This window comes from Rutilus rutilus (assembly GCF_951802725.1).
Source record: "Rutilus rutilus genome assembly, chromosome: 7".
NCBI classification, from domain to species: domain Eukaryota; kingdom Metazoa; phylum Chordata; class Actinopteri; order Cypriniformes; family Leuciscidae; genus Rutilus; species Rutilus rutilus.
In genome coordinates, this window is record NC_140221.1 from 21286505 (window position 1) to 21312194 (window position 25690).

General features: G+C 37.7%; 1 protein-coding gene across 2 annotated transcripts in view; it reads right to left on the minus strand.

Moving 5' to 3' along the window:
- The window catches only part of tmem8b (transmembrane protein 8B), a 148795-nt gene that overhangs the window by 94577 nt on the left and 28528 nt on the right, over positions 1 to 25690 (minus strand). For both annotated transcript variants that reach the window (XM_084415234.1, XM_084415233.1), the window contains exons 2-3: positions 13314 to 13503; positions 1450 to 1657 (exon numbers count right to left, since the gene is read on the minus strand). In XM_084415234.1, the coding sequence (XP_084271360.1) occupies positions 1450 to 1657; positions 13314 to 13503 (398 nt within the window). The remainder of the gene's footprint in view (positions 1 to 1449; positions 1658 to 13313; positions 13504 to 25690) is intronic.

Here is a 25690-nt window from a genome sequence, read left to right on the forward strand (position 1 = left end):
GGCCAAAAACACACTTTGGCTATTGTTGTTTTCTAATATAATTAAAGCAAGCGCATAATCATATTTCAGGCCTTTTTCCCGAGTGTAATAGCAATTTTCTTCCATTTTACAGAACTGTCAGATATTGCCTAAATTATGCATGGTAGCACAATTAAAGCAGACGTGAGTCTCAATGAAACAGAGAAAACGAGTTCTCCATATCTACATGCAAATATAAACTAGTGGAATGTATCCAGTTATAACTCTGTAATGCAGACATAAAATTAATCTTGGCATATCCATTCTTTTCAGAAACAGAAGATTGTGTGGCCTGTATAATATACACTGGGGGCTAAATTATTTGGACAGCATCCTTTTAAAAATAATGATACAAACATGCCAAAAATAACACACTGGTCTTGTCATTTCTGTGGAACTTCCCACAATGAAAAAAAAAAAAAAAATTCTTACAGGGAACCATTACACACTTTCATCATATCTCATATTTAAGTCTTTCACTGGATTACTTCTAAAAAGAAAGAGTGTTATCCACTACATTTGTAAGAAGAACCGTGAATGTAAAATAAAATAAAACCTTGCCCCACATGACATTGTTGTGCAACTATTTCATATATTTATGAATCTGTGAAATGCACTTTCTTTTAGAGAATTAAAAATCAGCATTATGTGAACTCAGTCGCCACTGTGAGCCAGCAGCATGAGCCCTTTAAACACTTTCCACTGGCTGATTTTCTTAAAACTTTTAACTTTTACTTATTTATGAAAATAGCTTTGGCGTCCTGCAGTAAGGGAGTCAGAATAAAAAGAAAATTGCCACTTTATTGATACTTTACATATCCCAATTGTAACTTTATAAGTCGTAATGTAATTTTACACATCACAATGTGACTTTATATGTCAGAGTATGACTAATTTAAATCTCGCAGCTGCAACTTTTTATCTCACAATATGACTTTCTTATTCTACAATTTACCTCACAATTACGCTGTTTATTCTAGGCGGAAATATGCTTCCATACTGCAGAGAAATAGGTGTGTGGTTTTGTGAACAATAAGAAAATTAACAGTTTTAAAAAAGCAATGACCTTCTAACTTAATGTAATCGATATAATTGAATATTCAGGACATTACACTAAAAAATGCAATTGCCTTACTACGCATATGACAGGAAACGCATATATAATCACATTTGAAAAAGAAGTTCATGACAAGTTCTGAAATCACAGCACTCACTTTTAAATTAGTACCCATGAAGGCCACCCACTGACTGTGCGGAAGTGAGCAGCTTCAATTATAAATGCATAAATGCCGAGAGGATCGTACGTGCACAACCATGAGTATAAGGCACTTTTCATCATCAACAAGCTTAGCTCTTGTTAAAAGGAGAAACGATTATCTAATTTCTGAGCCAGTGATCACTGAATGCTTTATCCTCTATGTTTAAACTCACCTTGACAGAGATCTTCCCCTCATCCTTTGGTAAGTGTGCAGCCAGGAACCAGTCTCCAGGGAGGGGGCTGGTGACATTGAAAACTCCTGTGGTGCGGTTGGGCAGCGTCCATGTCAAAGTGACAGCGAAGGAGCCTGGTATGACGGTGTCCTTTGGAAACCGTGTCTGGAGGGGGTTGATTACAGGTGGAGCTCCTGACCTGAAGTACCTGTAAACCAAAGAGAAGGTTACATTTCAGAACAAGCTGTGGACCGTTTCCTTGGATGAGACCAAATGCAAATGAGACTGTCACCGTTTACGTTCCAGTGTGATGCAAATGAGGCTTGAATTTCCTATTAAAGCTGGCACAAAACAGAACTCCAAAAATAATGACTGTTTTCAAACACTCAGACATTAGTCTGTCAAACAGATAATCCCCGATTCACGCCACTGGATGAGATTGTGTTCAGTGCATCTGGGATGCTCAAAAAACAAAATGCAATTCTGTTCGGTGCCACTAGTGATGCAGAAATTACACAATTTACCTTAATGTTTTCATAAACATAGAATCATCAACTGTCCCCACAAGGATAGTAAAACCTGAAATTACTGTGAGGAGTGAGGAGACCAGCCGACGAACTCCACAAGGAAATTACTTAATAAACATACTAAATAATGTCTTAATGAACATGTAAAAATTCAGAACGTTTTCTAAAGTAGATGTAGGGACAGAAAATATCATTAACCTAGTATAAATATGGGTATCGATAGATACCCTCTTTGAAAGATACCCTCTTTCTATGATAGAAGATGTGGAAGTTCTCTCGTATGACAGACAAACTTGATTTGTCTTGACTTCTAAATCTAAAAGAAAGAAAAAATCCCTAACCTCCCTTTTAAGATATCCGGGGATGTGCTCAATTGGAAAAATGCTTCATATGTGCTAACAAACAAACAATTTTTTTTTTTTTTTTTTTTTTTGAAAAACCTAAAAAATATGTCCTCAAGAAATTGAAAGCTCAAAAGTCAATGAGAAGTATACCCAGATTTCAAGTCCAAGATAAAGAAAAACAGATACATGTGATTGCACGCATGTTCATTTGAAAGGGATAGTTCACCTAAAAATAGTTATTGTCATCATTTACTCACCCTCAAGTTGTTCTGAACCTTGAATGAGTTTCTTTCGTTTGCTGAACACAAAAGAAGATATTTTGAAGAATGTCGGTAACCAAACAGTGATTGGACCCATTGACTTCCATAGTATTTTTTTGTCCATACTATGGAAGTCAATGGGTCCATCAACTGTTTGGTTACTCATATTCTTCAAAATATATTACTTTGTGTTCAACAGAAGAAATACATTTATACAGGTTTGGAACAACTTGAGGGTGGGTAAATTATGACAGAATTTTCATTTTTGGATGAACTATCCCTTTGAGTAAGCTAATATATAAATAAGAAAAGAAACACAGAGCCAGAGAAAGCACATTGAAGTCACTGTGAATCAATTAGAATGCAGAAGATTGAGGAAGAAAATGGAACATTGTGACTAACACTAAATTATGCATTAAGTGAATCGTAAACAAATATTCCAACATTTAACTCCGCCGGTAATGTTTTGAGCAATGCTTACAAATTTAGGAGGCATTGATTTGGAACAACGCCCTGACTAGGCTGCAGTTACAAGAAAAGGAGAGACGAAGAATGAAAGAGACAAAAATCATTCACTCACATCAGACTTATTTTCATCACAAAACCACACAGCAATTTTCTTTATTTCAACATGGGAGCACACAGCCATGAAAGTAAAAAATTCTTCCCTCAGTCCCTAGCCTGTCAGTCAAGATACAGACACAGCCAGACAGTAGGAACCTGCAACAAATCATGGAATGACACTTTTTTTCTAAAAGGCTTCACTGTCTGCAATTATTTTTGCTCAATGCATTGTTTGGTGTCTCCTGTAGTTTGTCAGTCCCATCAAAAAAGGCACAAAAAAAGCCTATCAATTACTCTTTTATTCTCTGTTTTTCTCGTTTTCAGAGGTAGAAATGGCTTTGTGAGACAAGTAAAAATGGCAAAAGACAGCACAATCATGTGTATGATTGTCACGCAATGATTCAGAGGTGTCCATGATGCAAACTGATATTGTTATACATCACTATCTGACACATTTTTAGTGCTCAAAAAATTTATTTTTACCTCAGTCACTGTGCACAGCTAGCTAAACACTCACCCAAAGAGGTCTATAATACCTGGAAAAAACTTTGCGCTAGCATTCCCAGTCATCCTACTGGCAGTTGCTCAGCTAGGTTTATTTTTGTCCTATTAAACCATAAAAATGCGCGCAATAACTTGAATACACCTCTTCTAGGATTGCTTGGTTGGTTGGGGTGCGTTTCCCAAAAGCATCATTAGCCAACTATGGTCGCAAGTTCCGTCGATATAAGCATAGTTTAAAGAGTCGAGGAACATTCGCAAGTAGCATCGGAAAGTTTTGTGGTTGGAACGACAGTTCTTGAGCTGTGGTTAGAAGCATAGTCTCTTGTTTGCATGAAGTGGACTCAATAAATCCGTATCTTGACCCAAATAAGCAAGCTGACATTCAGTACAATATATATATTTTATTTAGAATACATACAAATGTCATTTATGTCTTTTAGTTTACGTCTTTTAGATTTAAAGCGCCCTGGATCCTTGACAGATAATAACTCAAAATACTGCTGCTGGAGCTCTGCAGGGTTATTAGATAAGTCATTTATGTCCTTCTTATACTTCTAGTGCAACTAAAAGATGTCCCATCATCTAGGGTCTTATTCTAAGACGGATACCCCATACTGCTCACATGAATGTGACGACACTGGCCAGTTGAATGTTGTTAAAGCACAAGCTTGTGTTCTGCATTGCCAGACTTTTCCTTTGAGGCTGCAAGTGGCATCTCCAGATTGGCTTACTATATAAAAATAAAAAAAATCCTAAATCAATTGTTTCATACATTAAGTATTAAAAAAAAAAAAATGATAGGCTACATCTTGAAATGAAAAAAAATAAAATAATAATTGTTAGCTGTAAAACATCACTGTTAGTTAATGATTCTAATACATTAACTAATATTAAAGAACTGAACCTTATTGTAAAGTGTTGCTGTTAAAGTGGTGGTTATTTTGATTTTTGCAAACATATTTTTATTGAATTTTACAACACATTTAGCAAAAGAACAAATATAGTCCTCTTAAATACAAACATAACTTACTCACAACCCTCCTCTCCCCAATAACCCAGGCAGTAGTAAAAAACAATAAATAAATAATAGAAAAAAAAAAAATATATATATATATATATACATACACACATACATACATATACATATATACATACACACATATATACATATATATACATATACACACACATACACTTCTGTTACAAATTAAGCATTTACTACAACTTCACACATCTATAGCCTCTTCAATATCACCTTCTTTGACAAATCTCAAGAACATATCCCAAATTTCGTAGAATTCAGAAGACTTTCCCTTAATAACATATGTTAGTTTCTCAAGGGCCAAACTGGAAATCAGGTTTTTTAGCCAAAGTCCAAGGGAAGGACAACTTGTATTCTTCCAGCAAAGGGCAATTGAACGCCTGGCTTGTAGTAGGCACAAATCCACCAGTTTTTTCTCTTTGTTGGGCAGAGAATAATTGTCTACATAAATACCCAATATAGATATTATCGGGCTTAAAGATATAGGGGTAGTCGTAAATTGGTTATTTTGATTTTAAATGAAAGTGAAAGTGAGAGAGAAATCTCGTGCCACTGCCAAGCAAATTCCTGACAGGTCAACCACTTGCTTTTTTACTGTTGCTGAAAAAGCATCAAAAACGTCAACGTTGAGCATGGTGTAATAGTGACACATGACTTGGCCATACACCAATGTCCGTTTTTCTAATTAACTCAACATGTACAGTAAATAGAAATTGAATGAATGCATTTAGTTAAGCTATCATGCATCCTTAATGCTCTTATCTATACAGTTCAAATACTTACTCTCACACAAGGTTTAAAACATATGGCATGTAAATTATGACATGCCATATAGTATGCAATTTGTTGCTCCAAAAACCTGACGTCATTATCCTTTGCAGAACATGCAATCCTAGCATATTACTGCCAGGCTCAAGTGATATGACCTATATGATCAGAGTCCAAGCTGTATGTAAAATAGACCTTTAGCAAACAGATCATCATAATCAGATCAACATGCTCTGTAGTCAATTCATTTCCTCCCACCGTTTAAGGTCACACTCTATGAATCCCAAGTTGTCAATTAGACTGGAGAGAGTTTGAAACAAGGTGTAAACAAGGTTTGGTAATTAACTCGAGGCAGGTTAGCTACAAAACACACACACACACACACAAATGAGTACTCACAAAATCTGTAAGATAAAGATAAGAATGACATTAATTGTTACTGTCAATCTATTATAGCTATTTATAATACATATATATTTTCTGAGCTCCTAAATTAAGGTAATTCAAAGGTAAGTAAGTAGACATGTGCCTGCATTCAGTAATTAATATGCACAGTATTTTTATCGTAGGTATTTCAAAATACTGTGTGACTAAAGTCTATGGGCCCTATTTTAACGATCTAAGCACATGATCTAAAGCGCAGGGCACAAGTTCCCTTAGGGCGTGTCCGAATCCACTTTTTGCTAGTTTAACGACGGGAAAAATGGTCGGCACGCCAGGCGCAGGGTCTAAAAAGGTTGTCCCTATTCTCTTAATTAGTAATGGGTGTGTTTTGGGCTTTACGTGCAATAAACCAATCAGAGTCTCATCTCCCATTCCCTTTAAAAGCCAGTTGCGCTCGCGCCATGGCGGATTCGCTATGACGGAATTTGATAGTGGAAAGACTGAACACGTCTCCAGAGCGCAAATGGAGATCTGCTCGTGCTCGAGGTTAAAGCGCACTACGGGACAAGCCGGATTCCACCATATCTTTATGTACACAATAATAATCTTTTACATTTTAATCCTTTAATTTTTACTATTCGGCAAGTTTGTGTGCTGCTGCACGTCCCTGTGTGTGTAATAAGCAGAATGTACGCGCGTTGTGGACCCGCCTATAGGCGCACATTTCTAACGCGCTCTTTAAATAAAATATTGCGCCATTGACTTTAGACCAGGTTTCAGTTGGTCAATGGCGCAGTCTATTTTTGTTGCCTCAAAATAGCAACGGTCCAACAATGCGCCAGAACACACCTCGTTTTCAGTCCAGCACGCCCATGGGCGCGCAAATGCATTTGCTATTTAAACAACGTGGCGCAGGACGTGAAAATGATAACTGCGTCGGGCTGAAACTAGCAAAAAACACTTGCGCCGCGCCTGGCGCTGCATTGCAACATGTGATATGTATCTTATCTGAATTGTGTTGATTTTAAGAACGCACATTTGTCCATCAACTGGTTACAACACTGCATATATGCTACACAACGAGCTGAATAAAAATGCACATTAATTCTATAGAAAAGGAGTAATAATCCAGTTACCACAGTAAACAACATTTGTCAATTTCTGACATTCGCAAACACCCATTCAGATTTTTGTATTCACTATAATGTTTCAAACAACACCAAATGCTTAAATACTTGCTTTGCACTTATGCAGTTTACATTTTAATCTGGAATAAAACATGCCAGCCCAGAAAAGGTATCTAGATATTGATTGAATATGTTCAGATTCTTTATTATTGTTCTATGCTCTTTTTAAATTTAATGTGTTTAAATGTTTATTTAATTAAACTTTTATTGTGTATTGTTTTACAGCATTTAAATGATCGAAGATCTTTTAGTAAAAAAAAAAAAAAATGTTATTAGGAGGACAACACAGAAGACAGTATTTTCATTTAATTCAATACTATGATAAAAGCTTCAACAATTATTGTGCTTATGAGAATTGGATGTCACATGCCTAAAGCATTTAACAGACATTACAAAAAGTTTTTTTGATGTTAATATATTGTTAATCTATATATTTGAACATGGGTTCTGTCAAACACATCTGATTCAAAATATCAGCTTGTTATTCGAGACTCAAAGACCTGAAATGGATGTATCCGATAAAGGAGAAATCTAAATGGGAACAGTGCACATTTTGTATGTCTCCCTAATTAAACACACCTGATTCAGGTCATCAGCTAATTAGTAGAGGCTCCAAGACCTGAAATAAAGGGTACGTTTATACGACAACGATATGCTTAAAACTGAGAAGCTTTTCCTTTGAGTTTTCCGCGTACAGACGACACCATTTTCAAAACGTTGAGTTATTCATATAACTACTGTTCCCAGGAGGAGTCATTTCCTTTGTTCAGTCCAGCTCTTCACTGAGCCTCCGACTGCGCAGGGCTCAGAGGTTTTGTACCTTCTTTCCCTCCTTCTGGGAACAGTAGTTCTATGCATAACTCAACATTCCCATTCACGCAGTACAACACATGACTATGGGACATATTCACGCCCCAGCCAAGTCACTGAACTAAACGTAAGGGACCAGCACCGCCACATATCATGGCGTCATGCGTCATTAGCCTTTCAGGCGTGAATAAAGGTGTCTTCAGCAGATGGCGCAAGAGTGTGATATCCCATAGTCATGTGGCGTACCTCGTTACCCTCCGACTGGGAACAGTATAGTTATATGCATAACTCAACGTTTTGACAATGGTGTCGTTTGTAAGTGTATACGTACCCTCATTTCAGGTCTTGGAGTCTCGACTAAACATGAGCTCAAAATGGACTTTGTTCTGTATGTAATCTACAAAAACTTAGAGGTTAAAATGAAAAAAATTGACATGTAGTCTTTGTGTTTTTGTCACCCATCTCCTAGTTTATGTCTTGATTAGGTCTGTTGACAATCTCATCCCCTAGATCCCGTATTATGCAAATGAATGGCATAAATCTTGCTGTTCATGTATTTGTCTAAACAAACAAGCATGAGATGCGGATTGAGTGCTGCAGTCTAATTGAGGTGAGGTGATTTCCATCATAGTTTTGCTGTCTCGCATTACCATGCCTCATGCATTGACTACGCGGCCCCTCTGTGAGCATGTGAGATGAATTCGAACTTAAGATGATTAATGTGCATGATACTCGCTGTCTTATTATTGATGAGGGAGAGATAAAGCAAAGTCTTCAGGCTTCAGCCAAGAGGTCAGAGACAGACTGGAGAGTTGCAACTGTGACCTCAATTATAATGTGAAAGTGAACATTACATCACTTATCCCTAAAAACTTGTGCTGAACATTGATTATCCGATGTGGTGTGTCAGTTTCACATTAGAAGACTTCCCAAAGGCTTTAGCTTGATGTTTGAAGGATGATCCATCGAAAAGGGACTGCTGGGAAGACCTCAGGAGCTCTGTTTCTGCCTAGGCCTATTGGTTTGTATGGGCCACAATTAGAGTTGTCATGGTCTGTCCAGCAGCATGATATTGATCTACGGGCTGTAGCACAAGGCTGTTATCCACTGGACCCAGTCGTCCTGCTTTCTCCCATTTCTTTATCTTATCCTCCCACTTTATCTCTCCCCCGGCACTGAGTTCAGCCTGTTTTAATTACCATCTCTCTATGGCACCCCCTGCCTGCTATCTGACAGCTGAATCGACAGAATGGAGCCCTGCCTTGTTCATTATGAAAACAGCAAGACGACCTGGGGCCTCATGACAAAACTTTGTGCAGTAAATGTTCTGTACGCACAAACAGTGTAATCTATGGAGACACAAAATGATTTATAAAATCATTTTGTGTGGTTCCCTTTTATAATGTGTATATTCCTAAAATGTATAATAATTTTGATCTATCTATCTACCCATGTATTCATCTATCTCTCTATATCTACAGTATATCCATCCATCCTCTCTATATTTATATCTTTATTAGGCCTAATAAAACGGTTAGTTCCAATCCTTGATTCTGATTGGCCAATAGCTGTGTTTTATTCACGATAAAACACGGCTATGACCGTTTCACCCAACGGCTCTATGTATCTCTATACTACACCCCTAGCAACCACTCTTTGCAATGTAAACAAATGTTTGTTCTCATTGATATTGTTCATTGAACAATGCGCCAGAGAAAGGAGGGCGCCGCCATCTTTAGAATATTGTCTTTTAACTTCCGTTTTTGCGGTCGCTCTGTATATTTGCTGTTTCTGTCCAGGAGTAATTCGCTTTTGAAGTAGACTTACTTAATGTAAAGTTAACGAAAGTTATCATGAGGACTGTGATGTTTAAAGCAGATGACTTAACAAATGTCAGTCGACTGGGAATATTTTAAAACGAGCCGCTGAAAAGGGGCGGGGTTACATAAGGTCTATAGAGTAGAATATTGTGAGAGATTGAGTAAGCAAGTGTACCTGCATTTACAGTAGATATAACATTTTCCTCCAGGTCCGTCCTGTATTCATAATTTAAAAAATTTGTTTGAATGTCCACTGTGATACCATGTTCTTTTAACAGTTTAGGGGTTTTCAGTTGCGTCTTGCTTATCCATGTTCAAAAGTTTCAGTCCTTTCAATATAAAAGTCTTCTCTACTGACTGACTCACTCATAAAGACAGTCTTTGCCGCCATCTAAAGGTGAAATAATGTAACTGCTGTTGCTGTTCACGGTCAGGGCCTATTTTTTCCAGCGAAAGGCTTTTAGTGATTTTACTTCATGAAAGTTCCATAGATACAGATTTTTTTTGCTTTAATATTTCTATTGTGTGGTAACCGTTTTATAAAAGCAATAAGGTACTTCACTTCGCGTTGTGCCTAACAACACCCTTAAGCCATGACTTATTCACGATATGGCACAGCCTCTCGTACCTTTTTGCTTATTAACTATATTTATCCATCCATCCACCATCTATCCATCTCTATTCACCTATCTATCATCTATAAATCCTTATATCTATCCATCTTTCTTTCTATCCATTCATATCCATCCGTCCATTTCTATATCTATATCCATTCATCATCTCTATATTTACATCTATACCCATCTCAAAATGATCTATATCCATCCATTCATCCATCTCTATTCACCTAACTATATACACTCACCTAAAGGATTATTAGGAACACCTGTTCAATTTCTCATTAATGCAATTATCTAATCAACCAATCACATGGCAGTTGCTTCAATGCATTTAGGGGTGTGGTCCTGGTCAAGACAATCTCCTGAACTCCAAACTGAATGTCAGAATGGGAAAGAAAGGTGATTTAAGCAATTTTGAGCGTGGCATGGTTGTTGGTGCCAGACGGGCCGGTCTGAGTATTTCACAATCTGCTCAGTTACTGGGATTTTCACGCACAACCATTTCTAGGGTTTACAAAGAATGGTGTGAAAAGGGAAAAACATCCAGTATGCGGCAGTCCTGTGGGCGAAAATGCCTTGTTGATGCTAGAGGTCAGAGGAGAATGGGCCGACTGATTCAAGCTGATAGAAGAGCAACTTTGACTGAAATAACCACTCGTTACAACCGAGGTATGCAGCAAAGCATTTGTGAAGCCACAACACGCACAACCTTGAGGCGGATGGGCTACAACAGCAGAAGACCCCACCGGGTACCACTCATCTCCACTACAAATAGGAAAAAGAGGCTACAATTTGCACGAGCTCACCAAAATTGGACAGTTGAAGACTGGAAAAATGTTGCTTGGTCTGATGAGTCTCGATTTCTGTTGAGACATTCAGATGGTAGAGTCAGAATTTGGCGTAAACAGAATGAGAACATGGATCCATCATGCCTTGTTACCACTGTGCAGGCTGGGGTCAAGTCAACCGGATCATGAGATAATGATCATACGATGTACTGTATCTATATCACTATTTTACAAGATAAATCACAATTCTGTCAAAAGCAGGATTTTTTTTTTTTTTTTTTAATCACAGGCAGGCCATTTTTAGTACTTGATAGGCCCCGAAGACATATTTCATTATCACTCAAACTGGAACATGGGCATACTTACTGTAATTATGAAAGGCAATATGTTCCCCTGGAGTTATGACTGAAATTATGAGTTTAAAATCCAAAAGTTAACACAGAGATCACTGTTTATACCGCAACTTTTTTATGTAGCTTTCCCTGGAGGCTACCAGAGAGGTTTTTTCACAATGTTATATATACCCTTGGAGACATGAGTGGGTTCTTCTATATATGCAGTCTGAAAGAAATCTGCCATCAAAGAAATAAAAGAGCCAAAGAGCATACATGGAGGAAGTGCTTTTAAAACATCATAACCTGAGCTTAATTAATGTTACTTTTAATGTCAATTATAAGGTCAAAGAAGTAGCAGCGGCAAACAAATTAAACATACGCTAATGCATGCTGAATGCATAAATAGCAAACATCTGTGATGCGGATATCTGTCAGAAGAAACCAGTCCTGGAAGATTGACTCAAGGACAGTCTATCCTCCTCTTTATTATGTCACACATTAAAGACAGCCAGGAGTTCCTTCCTCACCACTTATGATGTACATTCAGTGACAGGCAATAACAAGGTCAGTGTTTTGATGGAGCTTTAATGACAACCAGTGTACTGGGATTTGAAGACCTGAGTATTCAGTGAATAATATTCTCCATTTTTTATTACCCCAGGGCCAAGACTAACTTTAACAACAGCGGTTGTGTTATAGCACACCGTGTGCTGGCTATGAAAGTGCACTGGGATCATTCAAGGATGACTTGAAAGAATTGGACAGAGAAAAATAAAGGCTAAAAGTACACCTTATGAAGTAACTTTTTCTTCAATGGAGGAAAATGTAAAAGAGTGAGTGTTTCACACTTCATTTCTGGCTTCATTTGTGCCTAGGAAGCAAGATCAATCAACAGTATAACGTTCATTTTGTCCATCAGTTTCTTTTACAAACCTGGGCTACAGTGAGGCACTTCAAATGGAAGCAAATGTAGCGAGTCAGTAGGAATTAAAATTCTCACTTTTTCGATAGTATAGCCACAAGACAAAGGATTTTAGTGTGAAAATCACTTACTAACCTTTTCTGTGTAAAGTTATATCAAATTTTACAAACTTTGCTGCTCGATAACATAACCCCAAAAGCCTTAAAACAACAGTAAAAAAAAAAAAAAAAAAAAACTTTATAAACAATACAAAGTCTTAAAATAATTAACTTAAGTGCATTAATAAAATTACACAACTTCACAGTCAAAAATAAATAAATTCACGGTAATCAACATTGTGCCACAAATGCTGTGGACTGAGCTTACCTCGTCCTGAACCCTGAATATTATTTTTCAAATTAGTTTGAATTATTTTTATCCCATACCCTCATCAAAGCAAAAATGGCCTTTTTTTTGTTTTGTTTTATAACCTTGAACTGAGAACCAAAGGACTCAATGTCTTTTATGACTAATAAAAGTAGGGCCATCCTAATTTTAGAGGCCATTTAATACGGATTAGAACTCTTAAAGCAATTCTACTGAATGTGACCCTGTGAAAATTAGTAAAAATGTGAAGATTTGGATTTTAAATCTTATCTGTCACTTGGAATTTTATGCTTATGGATCTCCAGTGTGTAGTTAGGATGTGAAATCTGCCGGCACCACACTTGATAAATGCACACTTTTTTTTTTTTATGGAGAGCACAGAAAATGATCAGGATCTGTGAAATGATTCTTGGAGTTAGATTTTTTTTTATTAGGGCAAACAGAGAATACTCTTCAGCGTGAGCATCAGAAAGGTCATTATAATCATGCATGTGACATTTGGCTTTTACATATCCCTTTCTCTCATTTGAAATGCTGCTTGGACATATCTGACCTCATCACATTGTTGTCCTTGTCTGCCCCCAGCCCTAAATGAATGTAACCTGGAAGTTTAGCCAACTCACACTGTCACGTTGCGGTCTGGGCAGCTGTCTCCGAAGGTGCCCCCTTGCTCCTTGAAGGTGATGAGGTTCCAAACAGCCACCACGGTGTCTTCAGGCACGTTGAAGTGGAACAGCTCCACGCTGGCAAAAGAGCGGTAGGCATTGAGCTTGCGAGGCGTCCGGGTGAAATAGTCAGTTACAAACAGGCAATCTAGGGAATGGAACAAGGAGAGAGTTATTTAGATGAAAGATGGCAACGGGCTGGATGAGGGAGAAGTTGGGTGGGAAGAGGGTTGGAGGAATCAGTCTTAATGCGGTTTGGTTGACCTTCCTTCTAAAAGCCCCACCAGTGATTTAATCAAACTTGCCGTGGGTCATGCGTGCTTTGGCTTTGATTCAAAAACCGAGACTCTATGCAAAATTAATTTCGTTGCTATCCTTCAATACAAGGCCAGAGAGGAAGCAGCAAAATGACATTTGCAATCTGCCTTAATGAGCCGTGGCTTCCTATGGCTCCATCATCAGAGAGCCTAATGGGTTTGTAGATCTCTCTCAAATACTGATAAAAATAGCTACTTTCAAGTATGTTTAGGTTGGAACACTTTCTGTGTCAGGTGGGTATGACCAATGCAAAACTAGGAAAATGCTATTTTATCATAAACTTCATTTTATTTAAAAATTCTGTGAATGAACTTGCTAGCATAGGCAAATGTTAATACAGGCATCCAAGTAGAAGCCTGTTCAATGTAAAATTTGTTGCAAAAGTCAGGTCAGTTGGTGCAACTGCAATGTCTCTATATGAAATAAAAAATAAATAAAAAACATTATTTAAGCTAAATAAATAATACATTTGAGCAAAGATTGTCAATTATTCAATTATTGTTCTCAAATTTTAGTTTTAAGTTAAATATGTTTTACACTTTCAATTATTTTCAAGATCATTTTAAAATAATTTAAGATGCCACTATCATATCAAGTAAAGAAACATGGGTCACACTTTATATTATTGTGGCGAGCAGGACGAGGCCGAGTGCGTGATTGATAATGAGCAACACCTGCGCGACGCACAGGTCTCGTATCTCTCACGGAGGAGCGGAAGCATAAAAGGAGGAACGATGACAGTGAAGGACGAGAGAGGCCAGGCCTGGACTATTTTATTTCATGTTTGCTTTATTTGATGTGACAGCAGTCATCCGTGAGGGGCTGCTGTCTTTTACTTTTTTGTATTTGTTTGTTTTATTATTAAAGCTGTTAATTGTTCGCCGGTTCCCGCCTCCTTCTTCCCATAACATCTAACCTCGTTACAATTACCTTCAATGCATTTTTTATATTTTAATTTAATATTCCCAGTCATTATTAATGTTGTCAGGTGGCACAACTGATAGGTGCAACCATGTCAATTCTTGATTTAAACCAACAAATATTAGTTTAAAGTGAACATCTAAATTGTGAATAGTTATTGTATTGAATGCATTTACTGGTATACTTGTATGCCTATTTTTTATTATATTTCTTTAAAAGCAAAATCAGATGCTAAAGATACTAAATACCAATGCAAAAATTATAAATTATAAACACAAAATAATAATCTGTTAGGCACTGTAGACACTCGTTGGGTTACGTTGCTAAGATTTAACTTGTAAATAAATAAACAAATTGGAATTATATATATATATATATCCCTAGTCAGGATTTGTTCATTTAAAACCCCATATAAAATGAAATTACAAAATAAAAATTGAATAAATTTGATTCTGAGTAGCTTTAGGTATTTTTTTATTATGAGTAGCATTTTAAAGTAGCTTCCCCACCACCACTGTAATACACATTCAGAAAAATAATGTAGGGAATTAAAAATAAATGCAGTAGTCACTCTCAATACTTTGTTCAGATTCAGTCGGGCTACATAGACAGCACAACCTAAATCTCCATGACTGAGGAGATCTGAAACGCACAACCTCAAAGCTCAGGAGTAGCACTGCAGTGTAAATATCTCTGGAGATTTGAGCTTGTGTGTGACATACAGAGAAAATGAGAAGAAATGCATAAGACAGGCAAGCTGGATGAGCGAAGACAAATGACAGCACCTGTATGTCAGTTCTAGCCGTCTGTTTAATCTCTTTCCCGTCGAACCCTTTGCTTCTGTTATTAACAGACATAACAAATCAACTGCCTTGACACTTTTATTAAGCTGATGGACTCTCAGAGGTATGACGCCAATATGGCCTCTTCATCTGTTAGCTCAGACAGCAGAGCACATCCCACTGATGGGCTTCACGCGCAATCACTTACAGTGCGAATAAAATTACTGAGTGAAATATAGCAGATGGACCCACATCATTTGGTACCGTATGAACTGCAACAATGTCCATCCTGGGCTAAAATTTAACATTTATAACAACTGCCTCACTAGCATCTAAGGTGCAACATTATTCAATGATTGTGCAAAAAAAAAAAAAAAAAAAAAATTTTTAACTTTAAGTTCAAAATGCATTCACAAGAGAGATTTACTTTCTCAAACAAGCATTTCTGTCAGATAGAAACCCTACCGGTGGTCCAGTCAGAAGTGGACAGGCTGATTACCCCTGATGTCAATCAGAAGCAGAGGCAATGTCATGTGGTTTGACTGTTACATGGGCTGATGAATTGCAGGTGTGTTGAAATATATGGCCTCTTGTCTTGACAAACCAAGCCAATGATATCCAGCAGGATACTAGGGTTCAGAAATTACACCAGTACACTGAGATGTGAATTCAATGAACATCTCAAGTTGAACCACCCACAAACCGCTTAAACAGGTGAAATCTATGCAGTATTGGGCTATGGCTTATGTATTTATGTTATTCTAATCAACACAAACATTCCTTATTATAAATTAGAATTAAAGTCACCATGAAATCAAAAGGGACAATTCTCATTTGTTTTTATGGTATATTGCAGTATTTACTACAAATGATTTATCCATGTACATCACTATTATTTTTTAATCCATAGGCCTCAAAATATTTAATAAAAATAACTTCCCTCCCTCTTGCAGCAACATATCTTCTCTTCTCTGAAGATGTCTTCACGGTCTCATGGTAACCAGTATAAAAAAAAAAAAAATAATAATAAAAAAACACCCAAACAATAAACACTCTCAACATCATTCCAAGCCTGTATGACTTTCTTTCTTCTGGGGAAAAAAAAAGAATGTAAGTCAATATAATGGAAGTCAATGATAACCAAAAACATTCTTCTAAATATCTTCTGTTATGTGCCACAGAAGATAGAAAGTCACACAGACTTGGAATGACCTGAGGGTTAGAAAATTATGTCATACTTTTTTTTTTTTTTTAAACCAATGCAGACATTGCGTGCAAATAAACAACGCTATCAGCAGACGTTATTCATTTTTAGTGGATTTCCCCTTCAGTATGCAGTAAAAACTGCCCTCCACTGAGGGGAACAATATTTATCCATTGCGAAATGTATTAGTGCTATATGATTCAGCCTGAGACTAGCATAGCTATTGCATCAGTTTTAAAGAGGGGTCATCATCATTTGAAACTTAACACTGTTTTATGTTTCCATTCATAATAAAATTTCACTGAATACACGTTTATATCAACAAAAACACATTAAGCTTGTAATGCATGAGGAGTGGCTAGCATGTGGATGAAAACATGTCAAATTCTAATTCTAAGAAATTCTGTCCCTCCAGAGAACATCTCGCTCTTGCTGTTCTCACAGAGAACAAATCCTGCTTTAACACCTTGTATTACTGGCATCTCACTGTTTCTAATCAGTATTGACTATGAGCACTAAAAATGGGCACTAATTAAAAGGAAACAAAAAAAAAGCATGTGTTTTTGGAGAACGGAGAGACTATCGCATGTTTCTGTGAGTCTTTTATCTTTTTGCCACTGCACAGGCCACAAAAGATGATTCGCAATGGACCAGACGAGTAATAAATCACAAACCCTTTTATTACATTTCATGTCAATATTCCCCACACAACAAAGTTTACTGCCGCTCAATACAGGTTCCCGTCTTTCAATCTAAGCCTCAGATTGAGGAGCATTAAAATTAATATCACTTTTTTCTTGCAGTCACGTTACCTCTCCTGCAGTGATGGGAATCAATAATTAATGATGTCTCTCTCTCACATATGTAGAGACCCATATTCCCCACTGTCATTGTTTCTACACACACAAGGCGCAGAGATATTGAGGTCAGATTGCTTGTACGGCATGTCTGCTCCAAAACACAGGCACACATTTATGAAAAACATTCTGTAGTCTGGAGAGTTTGCATTGTCTAAAATATGAATTGGCCTTTCGGCAAAGATCTATACCTTTGTGTCAGAACCTATAGATATGTATACATACATACCACCTTAGACATGGTTCCAATGGAGCGCGATACATAAGCTGTCCACCATATTGAACAAAGCTGGTCTGTGAACACTCGAGATCAAGTTGACCGCGCATTCAGCAATAAGTTAATTACGTGTGTGAATATCTATATTCTTTAACAGCTGATTTTAACAGGATTTATTATTTATGTTAGATATTTCTCCATATGGTAAATAAATAATATTGGCTATATTGGCTCATAGACAGCTCTTATAGATATTACTGATCATCAGAAAACCCTACCATAGATATTCAACAAAACATTTACTGAGAAAAGTCTTGATATGAAAATAATTCAAATACATTATTGTGGCAGATAAACACATTGGGGGGGAAACATTTTAAAAAAGTTAAAAAATGCATTATTATAATGTTACTATAAAATATTTATATTAAAATATAAATCAATGTTATTAGGGATAGTTCGCCCAAAAATGATATTTAACCCATGATTTTCTCACCCTCAAGCCATTCGAGATGCATATGTCAATCTTTTTTCAGACGAACACATTTTCAGTTATTTTAGAAAATGGCCTTCGTTTATCCCCCTGGAGCCGGATGGATTACTTTTGTGAAGGATGCATGCACATTTTGGGACTTGAACGAGGTGGACCCCATAGCTTCACACTATAACCACTGAAAGATCTAAGACAATTTCTAAAATAAATGAAAATGTGTTCGTCTGAAAAAAGATTGACATATGCATCTCGAACGGCTTGAGGGTGAGTAAATCATGGGTTAAATATCATTTTTGGGCGAACTATCCCTTTAATTAAACTAAACTCAATCTAAATTTACAATCTTGAAAAAAAAAAGTTTCATGGTCATTCTCAGTCACACCTGGTCTCTCCCTCACAAAACTGAAGGGTATAATCAATTTACCACACCATTCTGAAAACTCCCCACACATATGCCTACTACAACCATTAGTGTTGCAGAAGCTCCACTACATGAGTGGAGGTGGTCTCTGCAGACACGAGGGGGGATTTGTGCTATCAGGCTAGTATGGAGAGAGCGTGTCCTTGCAGCAGGGGAGTTTTACAGAAAGCTTGTGGAGTTCTCAAAAAATCCTCAAATGCCTTCTTAGGACAAGAACACTGGGAACGAATCCAGAAGAAACCGAGCTGTTAGCAGGCACACACATTCACACATAGACAGGCTACTATATTTGTGCATCTACGTCATTCTTCTCCCCAAGGTTATACAGTTTTGGTGCGTTCATTTCCTCCATCTCTTGAGTAGCATATCAAGGCAGAAGCTGTTCCGTCAGTTTTCATCATGCTGGAATGCTGTGATGAAGAGATGACTTGTGACATGTGCATCATAAAATTACCATCGGATCATATCTCCAGAGAGAAAGTCATCCAATCCCCGAATCCGCAAGTACTGCCTATGTTGCTTTTAGCAAGAGCACAGAGACTGGATGGGGAGAAAGTGTTTCAAGGGAGCATATGGGATAAACGATGTGCATGTGTAATGGAGGACCAAAAGTTGAAAAGCATACAGATACGGAAAGAGAAATATGATTTATGTATGCAAAGAGTATAAAGAGTGTAAATATGTTCTAAGTACAATTGACACATGCCCCTTTTTAGCTACAGCCACATATGGAGTGACTGAAGTCAGAGCTATTTTACAGCAGAGTGGATACATTATTGTGGTGAACTGCGAAAAACATTCATTTGCAAATCAGTTCTCAATTTGTTTCAATTCATGGCCATGATGGTCGAGTCAGTAAGATTTTTGTTTTTGGGAAAAATTATTTTATTCAGCAAGGACAACTGGTCCAAAGTAACATTAATAACATTTATAATGCCACAAAAGATTTATATTTCAAATAAATGCTGTTATTTCTATTCATCAAAGAATCCTGAAAAAAATATACAGTATACTGTATATTATGGCTTCCACCAAAACATTAAGCAGCACAATTGTTTTCAACATTGATAATGATATGGAATATTTCTTGAGCTGCAAATCAGCATATCAGAATGATTTCTGAAGGATCATGTGACTGTTTTGAAACAGTCCACTAGCAGGTGCATTGGTAGGCATAATAGGTGAGGGTATTGTGATTGAGTGTAAAAGGAGCATCTCAGTATTTGCAAGCAAGGTGGGTCATGGCTCATCACTTTGTACCAAATATCATGAGAGAATTGTCAAACAAAAATCACATTTCTAATGCAAGATAAAAAAATAAAATAAAAAAAAAGGTCTTTCTCCATTTACCATACATAATACTGTAAAAAGATTCAGGGAATCCAGAGATATCTCAGTATATGTAAGGCAAGGCAGGAAACCTCAGTTGTATGTGTGTGACCTTTGAGCCCTCAGATGGCATTGCATGAGAAACCATCATGCTACTTTGTTAAATATATCCACATTGCAGTCTGCCGCTACATCAAAAAATGCAACTTGAATCTCTGTTACGCAAGGAGAAAGCTATACAACTGTTCTATGCCGAGTGGAAATGTGTGCTGCGGTCAGATGAGTCCACGTTTCAGCTTTGTTTTTGAGAAAAAACGACATTGAGTTCTCAGCAACATTATCAGCGAAAGGTACAAAAGCAAACATCTGTCATGATATAGAGGTGCATCAGTGCAAAAGGCATGGGTGACTCGCATATGTGTGAAGGTGCCATTGATGGGGACGAGTTTATTGGGATTACAGAGACATTTAAAGGAGAACTCCGGTCAATTTTAACATTGAGCTCATTTTTTTGTACATTTGGAGTGCTGTCAGTACAGAGAACAACGACAAAAATCGGTGTTGCCTACAACGTGTTATCCTCGTTTTAAAATTTGCACCCTGTTGACTTCAATGGGGCAAGTTTTAAACCTGCTTTTAGCCTCTTAACATCCTTGATGTGTCATTACAAGTGCACAGGTCATGTGAGTGATTCCTTCGGAGTGAACGCGGGTGAATCTGACTGCAGTCGATGTGAAAGAAATATATAAAAAATGATGTTTATTCAGCCAGCGCACATACCTGTATTTACATCCTGTTTTCGGTCGAAGTCCACAGTAATCGATTGTTGAGTTCACGCGTATAGGTTTAGTACCTATGATCACCCGCGTTCACTCCGAAGGAATCACTCACATGACCTGTGCACTTGTAATGACACATCAAGGATGTTAAGAGGCTAAAAGCAGGTTTAAAACTTGCCCCATTGAAGTCAACAGGGTGCAAATTTTAAAAAGAGGATAACACGTTGTAGGCAACACCGATTTTTGTCGTTGTTCTCTGTACTGACAGCACTCCAAATGTACAAAAAAATGAGCTCAATGTTAAAATTGACCGGAGTTCTCCTTTAATGGCATCAAGATCTTGATCTTCCCAAGAACATCTTTCAAGGGAAGCAAGACAATGCAAGGCTTCATTCTGCATGTGCTACATGTGGTTTCATAAACTCTAGTCTACACCGTAGAAGGGATGTGCTTGACTGTCCTGCCTGCAGTCCAGATCTGTCTCTTACTGAAAACGTATGGCCCATCAAGAAAAGGAGAATCAGACAACGACGACCATGGACTGTTGAGCAGCTGTATTTTATCAGGGGAGATTGGGCAAAAAATCCACTTGCAAAACTGCAATTAGTAGTTGTCTCAACTTTTTTGGAGTGTGTTGCAGCCATCAAAAAAAAAAAAAATGTCCCAACGTTTCTGCATTTGTAAATCAGAAACGGTTTATCAAAATATTGAATATTTACCATAGTGCACTGCACTGTGTACAGGAATTGCCTTACAATAACCAACTCAACATGCAGCTCATGAAGAAAAATGATTGATGAGACCTCAATGATGAAGACCTCAATGATTCTAGATAAAATATAGAATGTTTTGACAGAAGCCACAAACACTCTGCAGCTCCCTTTGCAGTTCAAGCATGTTGCCAAAAAATAACACCAGCCCTAACCACCAGCAAAACTGCTCTTGCTTCAGGCTTTAGGCAATCAGATTTATAAATTGCATCAAACAAATATGCACATTTGTGGGTAGCAAGCTGGCATACTTCAAGCAATGTCTGCATCTCCCAGACTAAGCTCTCAAGGCAGGTTGACCTGGTAGATGCTCTTCTCGGAGTTCGATTTACGTTCTCTCCGTTCATCTCCCACATCCGTGCCCAAATCCACGGATTACAACCTTCAAAGAGATGCTCACAGAGACACTCCAAGCAAAGCCTGGTGTAATCTGCTCTGGCAACATCATTACCTAGGCCGCTAGTATTTCAGCACATCCCGGAGGGGGAGTAGTTAAGAAAATACCACAAGCTTAGGCCTCAAAACTCTGCCTGTGTGAAATCGCCCTACTTGAAATGTTTTAATAGCTGTGAATTAGCACCCCCATACATCATGATGACACATTGTTGCTATTTTAGCCCGTGGTTGGACATAAAGGAAATATTTCAAGACGCTGATCAAAAGAAGACGGCCACAGGCCACCAATGTGAGAGATCAATTTTAAGTGCCAGTTCTTGACCTGCCAGAAACAGTGAGACACTTGCTCTGCTCCAAAGCTGCCAACAGAGGCTGAATTTTAAGACATCAGAGCTCAAAATGTTTTATCCAAATTCTAAGGCTATGTTTACACGGAAACGATCTGAAGAGAAAACGCAAAAGTGGCGTTGCGTTATCACTTTTTTATTCTGCGTTTAGACGAGCGTTATGGGGGGGAAATCTGCGTGCATATGGTGACGCAAAAGTGTGTGAAATTCGATGTAGTATGCACTCCAGGCGGCTAGGTGGCAATGGACCGGTGATCGGTGCCTTAACTGTCTAGCAGACTTTTGCGTTTTTACCCTTTAGACGGGAACGCGACGGTGGAGCGTTTTTAAGATTTCCACTCTGGAGGGTGGTTTCACTTTTTTGCGTTTTTAAGCCCCAAAAACGCCGTCGCCGTCTAAACGAAAGGCACATCTGATCAAATATTTTTACGTTTTCACTCGCGAGCGTTTTCGTGTAAACAGGGCCTAAAGCAGCATGTATCCTTTGTGCAGAATGCTACCCCAGAATTCACTGTGAGAAGATCAGTAAAACTATCCAATGTGGCAGACGAAAAGAAAGAAATGTCGATAACAAATATACTTACAATTCATTCGATACTGTAAAGTATCTACAAAAAAACGATATGGAAATTTTGGACTTAATATAAATATTTATATTTTGAAGCCAGTAATTAATATATTGGCTAATATTAGATGATATCTACATTTTGAGACTGATCACAATAAATAATATGCGCTTCAAAAAACTAATTTTAAATGTATTAAAAAGAATCTTGCAGGTGTAAACATACATAAGGGGTGGGAATATTTTTGGTACCTCGCAATTTGATTCAAATGTCGATATGATATATGCATAGATTTTTGTTTTAGTGTACAGTTTTGTGTTACTTTTCCTATTTGACTGCAATAGGCAGTTTAGTAGGTCTAGAATTAAAAAAAAACTCTCACTGAATTAATTGTAAACCCTGAAATTTATTTCGTTTTTTCTTCCCATTTTAATCCACCCAATTTTATAAAACAAACGTCATTTAAGCAGACTGCAATCATTACGCACATGACTCTGGCTTCTGTAATAAAGCAAGGCAGGCCTAAAACAAAAAGAACAACTTTTGCAAATATAAAACTAGTAAATAAAATGAAAATAATAGTGCTGTCAAATCGATTAATTGTGATGAACCACATCTAACAAAAAGTGTGTGTGTGTGTGTGTGTGTGTGTGTGTGTGTGTGTGTGTGTGTGTGTGTGTGTGTGTGTGTGTGTGTGTGTGTGTGTGTGTGTGTGTGTGTGTGTGTGTGTTCACCGGATTTAGGAACAGACTTTCTCCAGTCAAAAGTAAAAACCTGCTGGGATATAAAGGGTGTTTCTCTCAGGAAAAATTACTACAATTGTCACGTGTCAGACTCAGGTCACCTACATGATCAATGTCATGATTTGACATCTGCTAAAAAAGGTAGCAGATGTCAAATAGGAGGCTATCATGTTGAAGACCGGCATGCACTTTCAAAAGTGCGCAGACTCTCGTTAAAGGCCAAATGAGAGAATGTGCCAGGGAGAGCACAAGGTGAGAGAGAGCAGTGAAAGCCATCCCATAAGCATCAGTCACATTGCCCTTGGTGAACCCTGATCATGCAGTCCTGATACTTTGCACCTCGACAGCAATTTTCGACTTGCTATATAACCTCCTTGTTAAAGTAAATGGAAAGTGCTTTTTTATAAAATCTTGGGAATTGCCAGTGCAGCCCAGGGTTTCGGTAATGTGCCGCCCTGAGACTGACAACTCATTCTACCTGCATAAAACACAGTCTGTCTGTGCACACCATTGCTGTCTGCTCCATAATTAATGGCAGCGAGCAGAGTGCAGTTCTTTTCTCCTTCCACGCATGTTTCTGGGTCTCTATCCCTGATAAAAGCGCAGACTGCTGCCTTGGAGCTCTTTACCACGGCTCTGTCACTTGCCCTTTACATTCAGCCTGACATAACAACATTCAGCCGAGGTTCCACATTCAGCGATGACTGATCCAGACTGACATGAAAGGATGTGTTTCCAGCCCAGAGCTTGAATACTGGAGCGTCGTCAAGATGGTTGAAAGTCATGAGGTATTGCAGCAGCGTTTGCAAGATAATGCAATACGCATCGCGAGTTTTAATTGAGTTTCATACAGCATTACTTTTGCCAACTGTTAGGCAGGAGAAGTTGTTGTTAGAGATAAATTTGCACAAAGACTTTTAAGGGGGAAAAAAAAGCATTAAGATCAAATTAAACACCACAACGCACAAGCTACACTATCGTTCAAAGCTTTGGGGTAGGTTCGATTTTTTAAAATGTTTTTAAAAGAAATCTCTTATGCTCACCAAGGCTGCATTTATTTATATTGTGAAATATTATTACAATTTTAAATAACTGTTTGCTCTAATTGTTAATACATTTTAAAATGTGATTTATTCCTGTATTAATTTTCAGCATCATTACTCTTCAGTCTTCAATGTCACATGATCCTTCAGAAATCATTCTAATATGCTGATTTGCTGCTCAAGAAACATTTCTTATTAATGTCTGTGGAAACCATGATGCATTTTATCAGGAAATATATATATTTAAATTATAGCGACTTTCAAATGGTACTTAAACACAAACTATTAGAAAATCAGGAATTTTTTTAAATAACTGTTGTTATGATCAACAGAAAATCAACAGGAACAACAATTTAGTGAAAGTCATTGTGAAACTACATTCACAACCCATTTCACCTCTGTATAATGTGACGAGGATATCCAAATTAAACCGTACATTCAAGGGGGAAAATAAATGTAATTTAGCAAGTTCATTCATTTTGATGAAAGATTACAAATGTTTTCTTCTTCAGAATAACAAGCACTGATGAATTATGCACAGCAGCAAGTACTAGGCAAATAGGGTGAATTTTGATTTCATGTTGAAATTAAGGACTACTTTAAGAAGCATTACACAAAAGATTCTGCAAACAAACACACAGTTCAGCAGCCGCACAATATGTACCGACAAAATACTTAAATCCTTCACTCAACAGGGTCTAATTTCTCTGCATTTGACCCCAGTTGTATTTCTATCAATCACCCGCCTCAGCTGTCACCGGTCAGTGGAGCACAGAAGTGGATAAATGCAATCAGGGCTAATGAGTCTCATATCGCTCATCTATGCAGTGCTGTGGAGTGGATCAGCAGTGGCTGTAAACACCAGGCTTGGCTCGAGCAAGGGCAAACAAACAGGCCTGCCAAACTCTCTCTGTCTCCGTCTTTGTCTCTCTCTCTCTTAATACTTATCTCAGCACTCATCAAGCTAAGACCTCAGATCCTACCATCAACATACAATGGAGAAAAAAACGGACACTGCTAATAAGGTGCGTGATGAGGAAAAAAAATATGCGTACACCCTGAAAAGACATGCTGTTCTTTATTATGTCAATATGACAAATTTTAGGGCCCCTTGAGAAGGAACATATCAGGGACGTAAACAAGACTTAT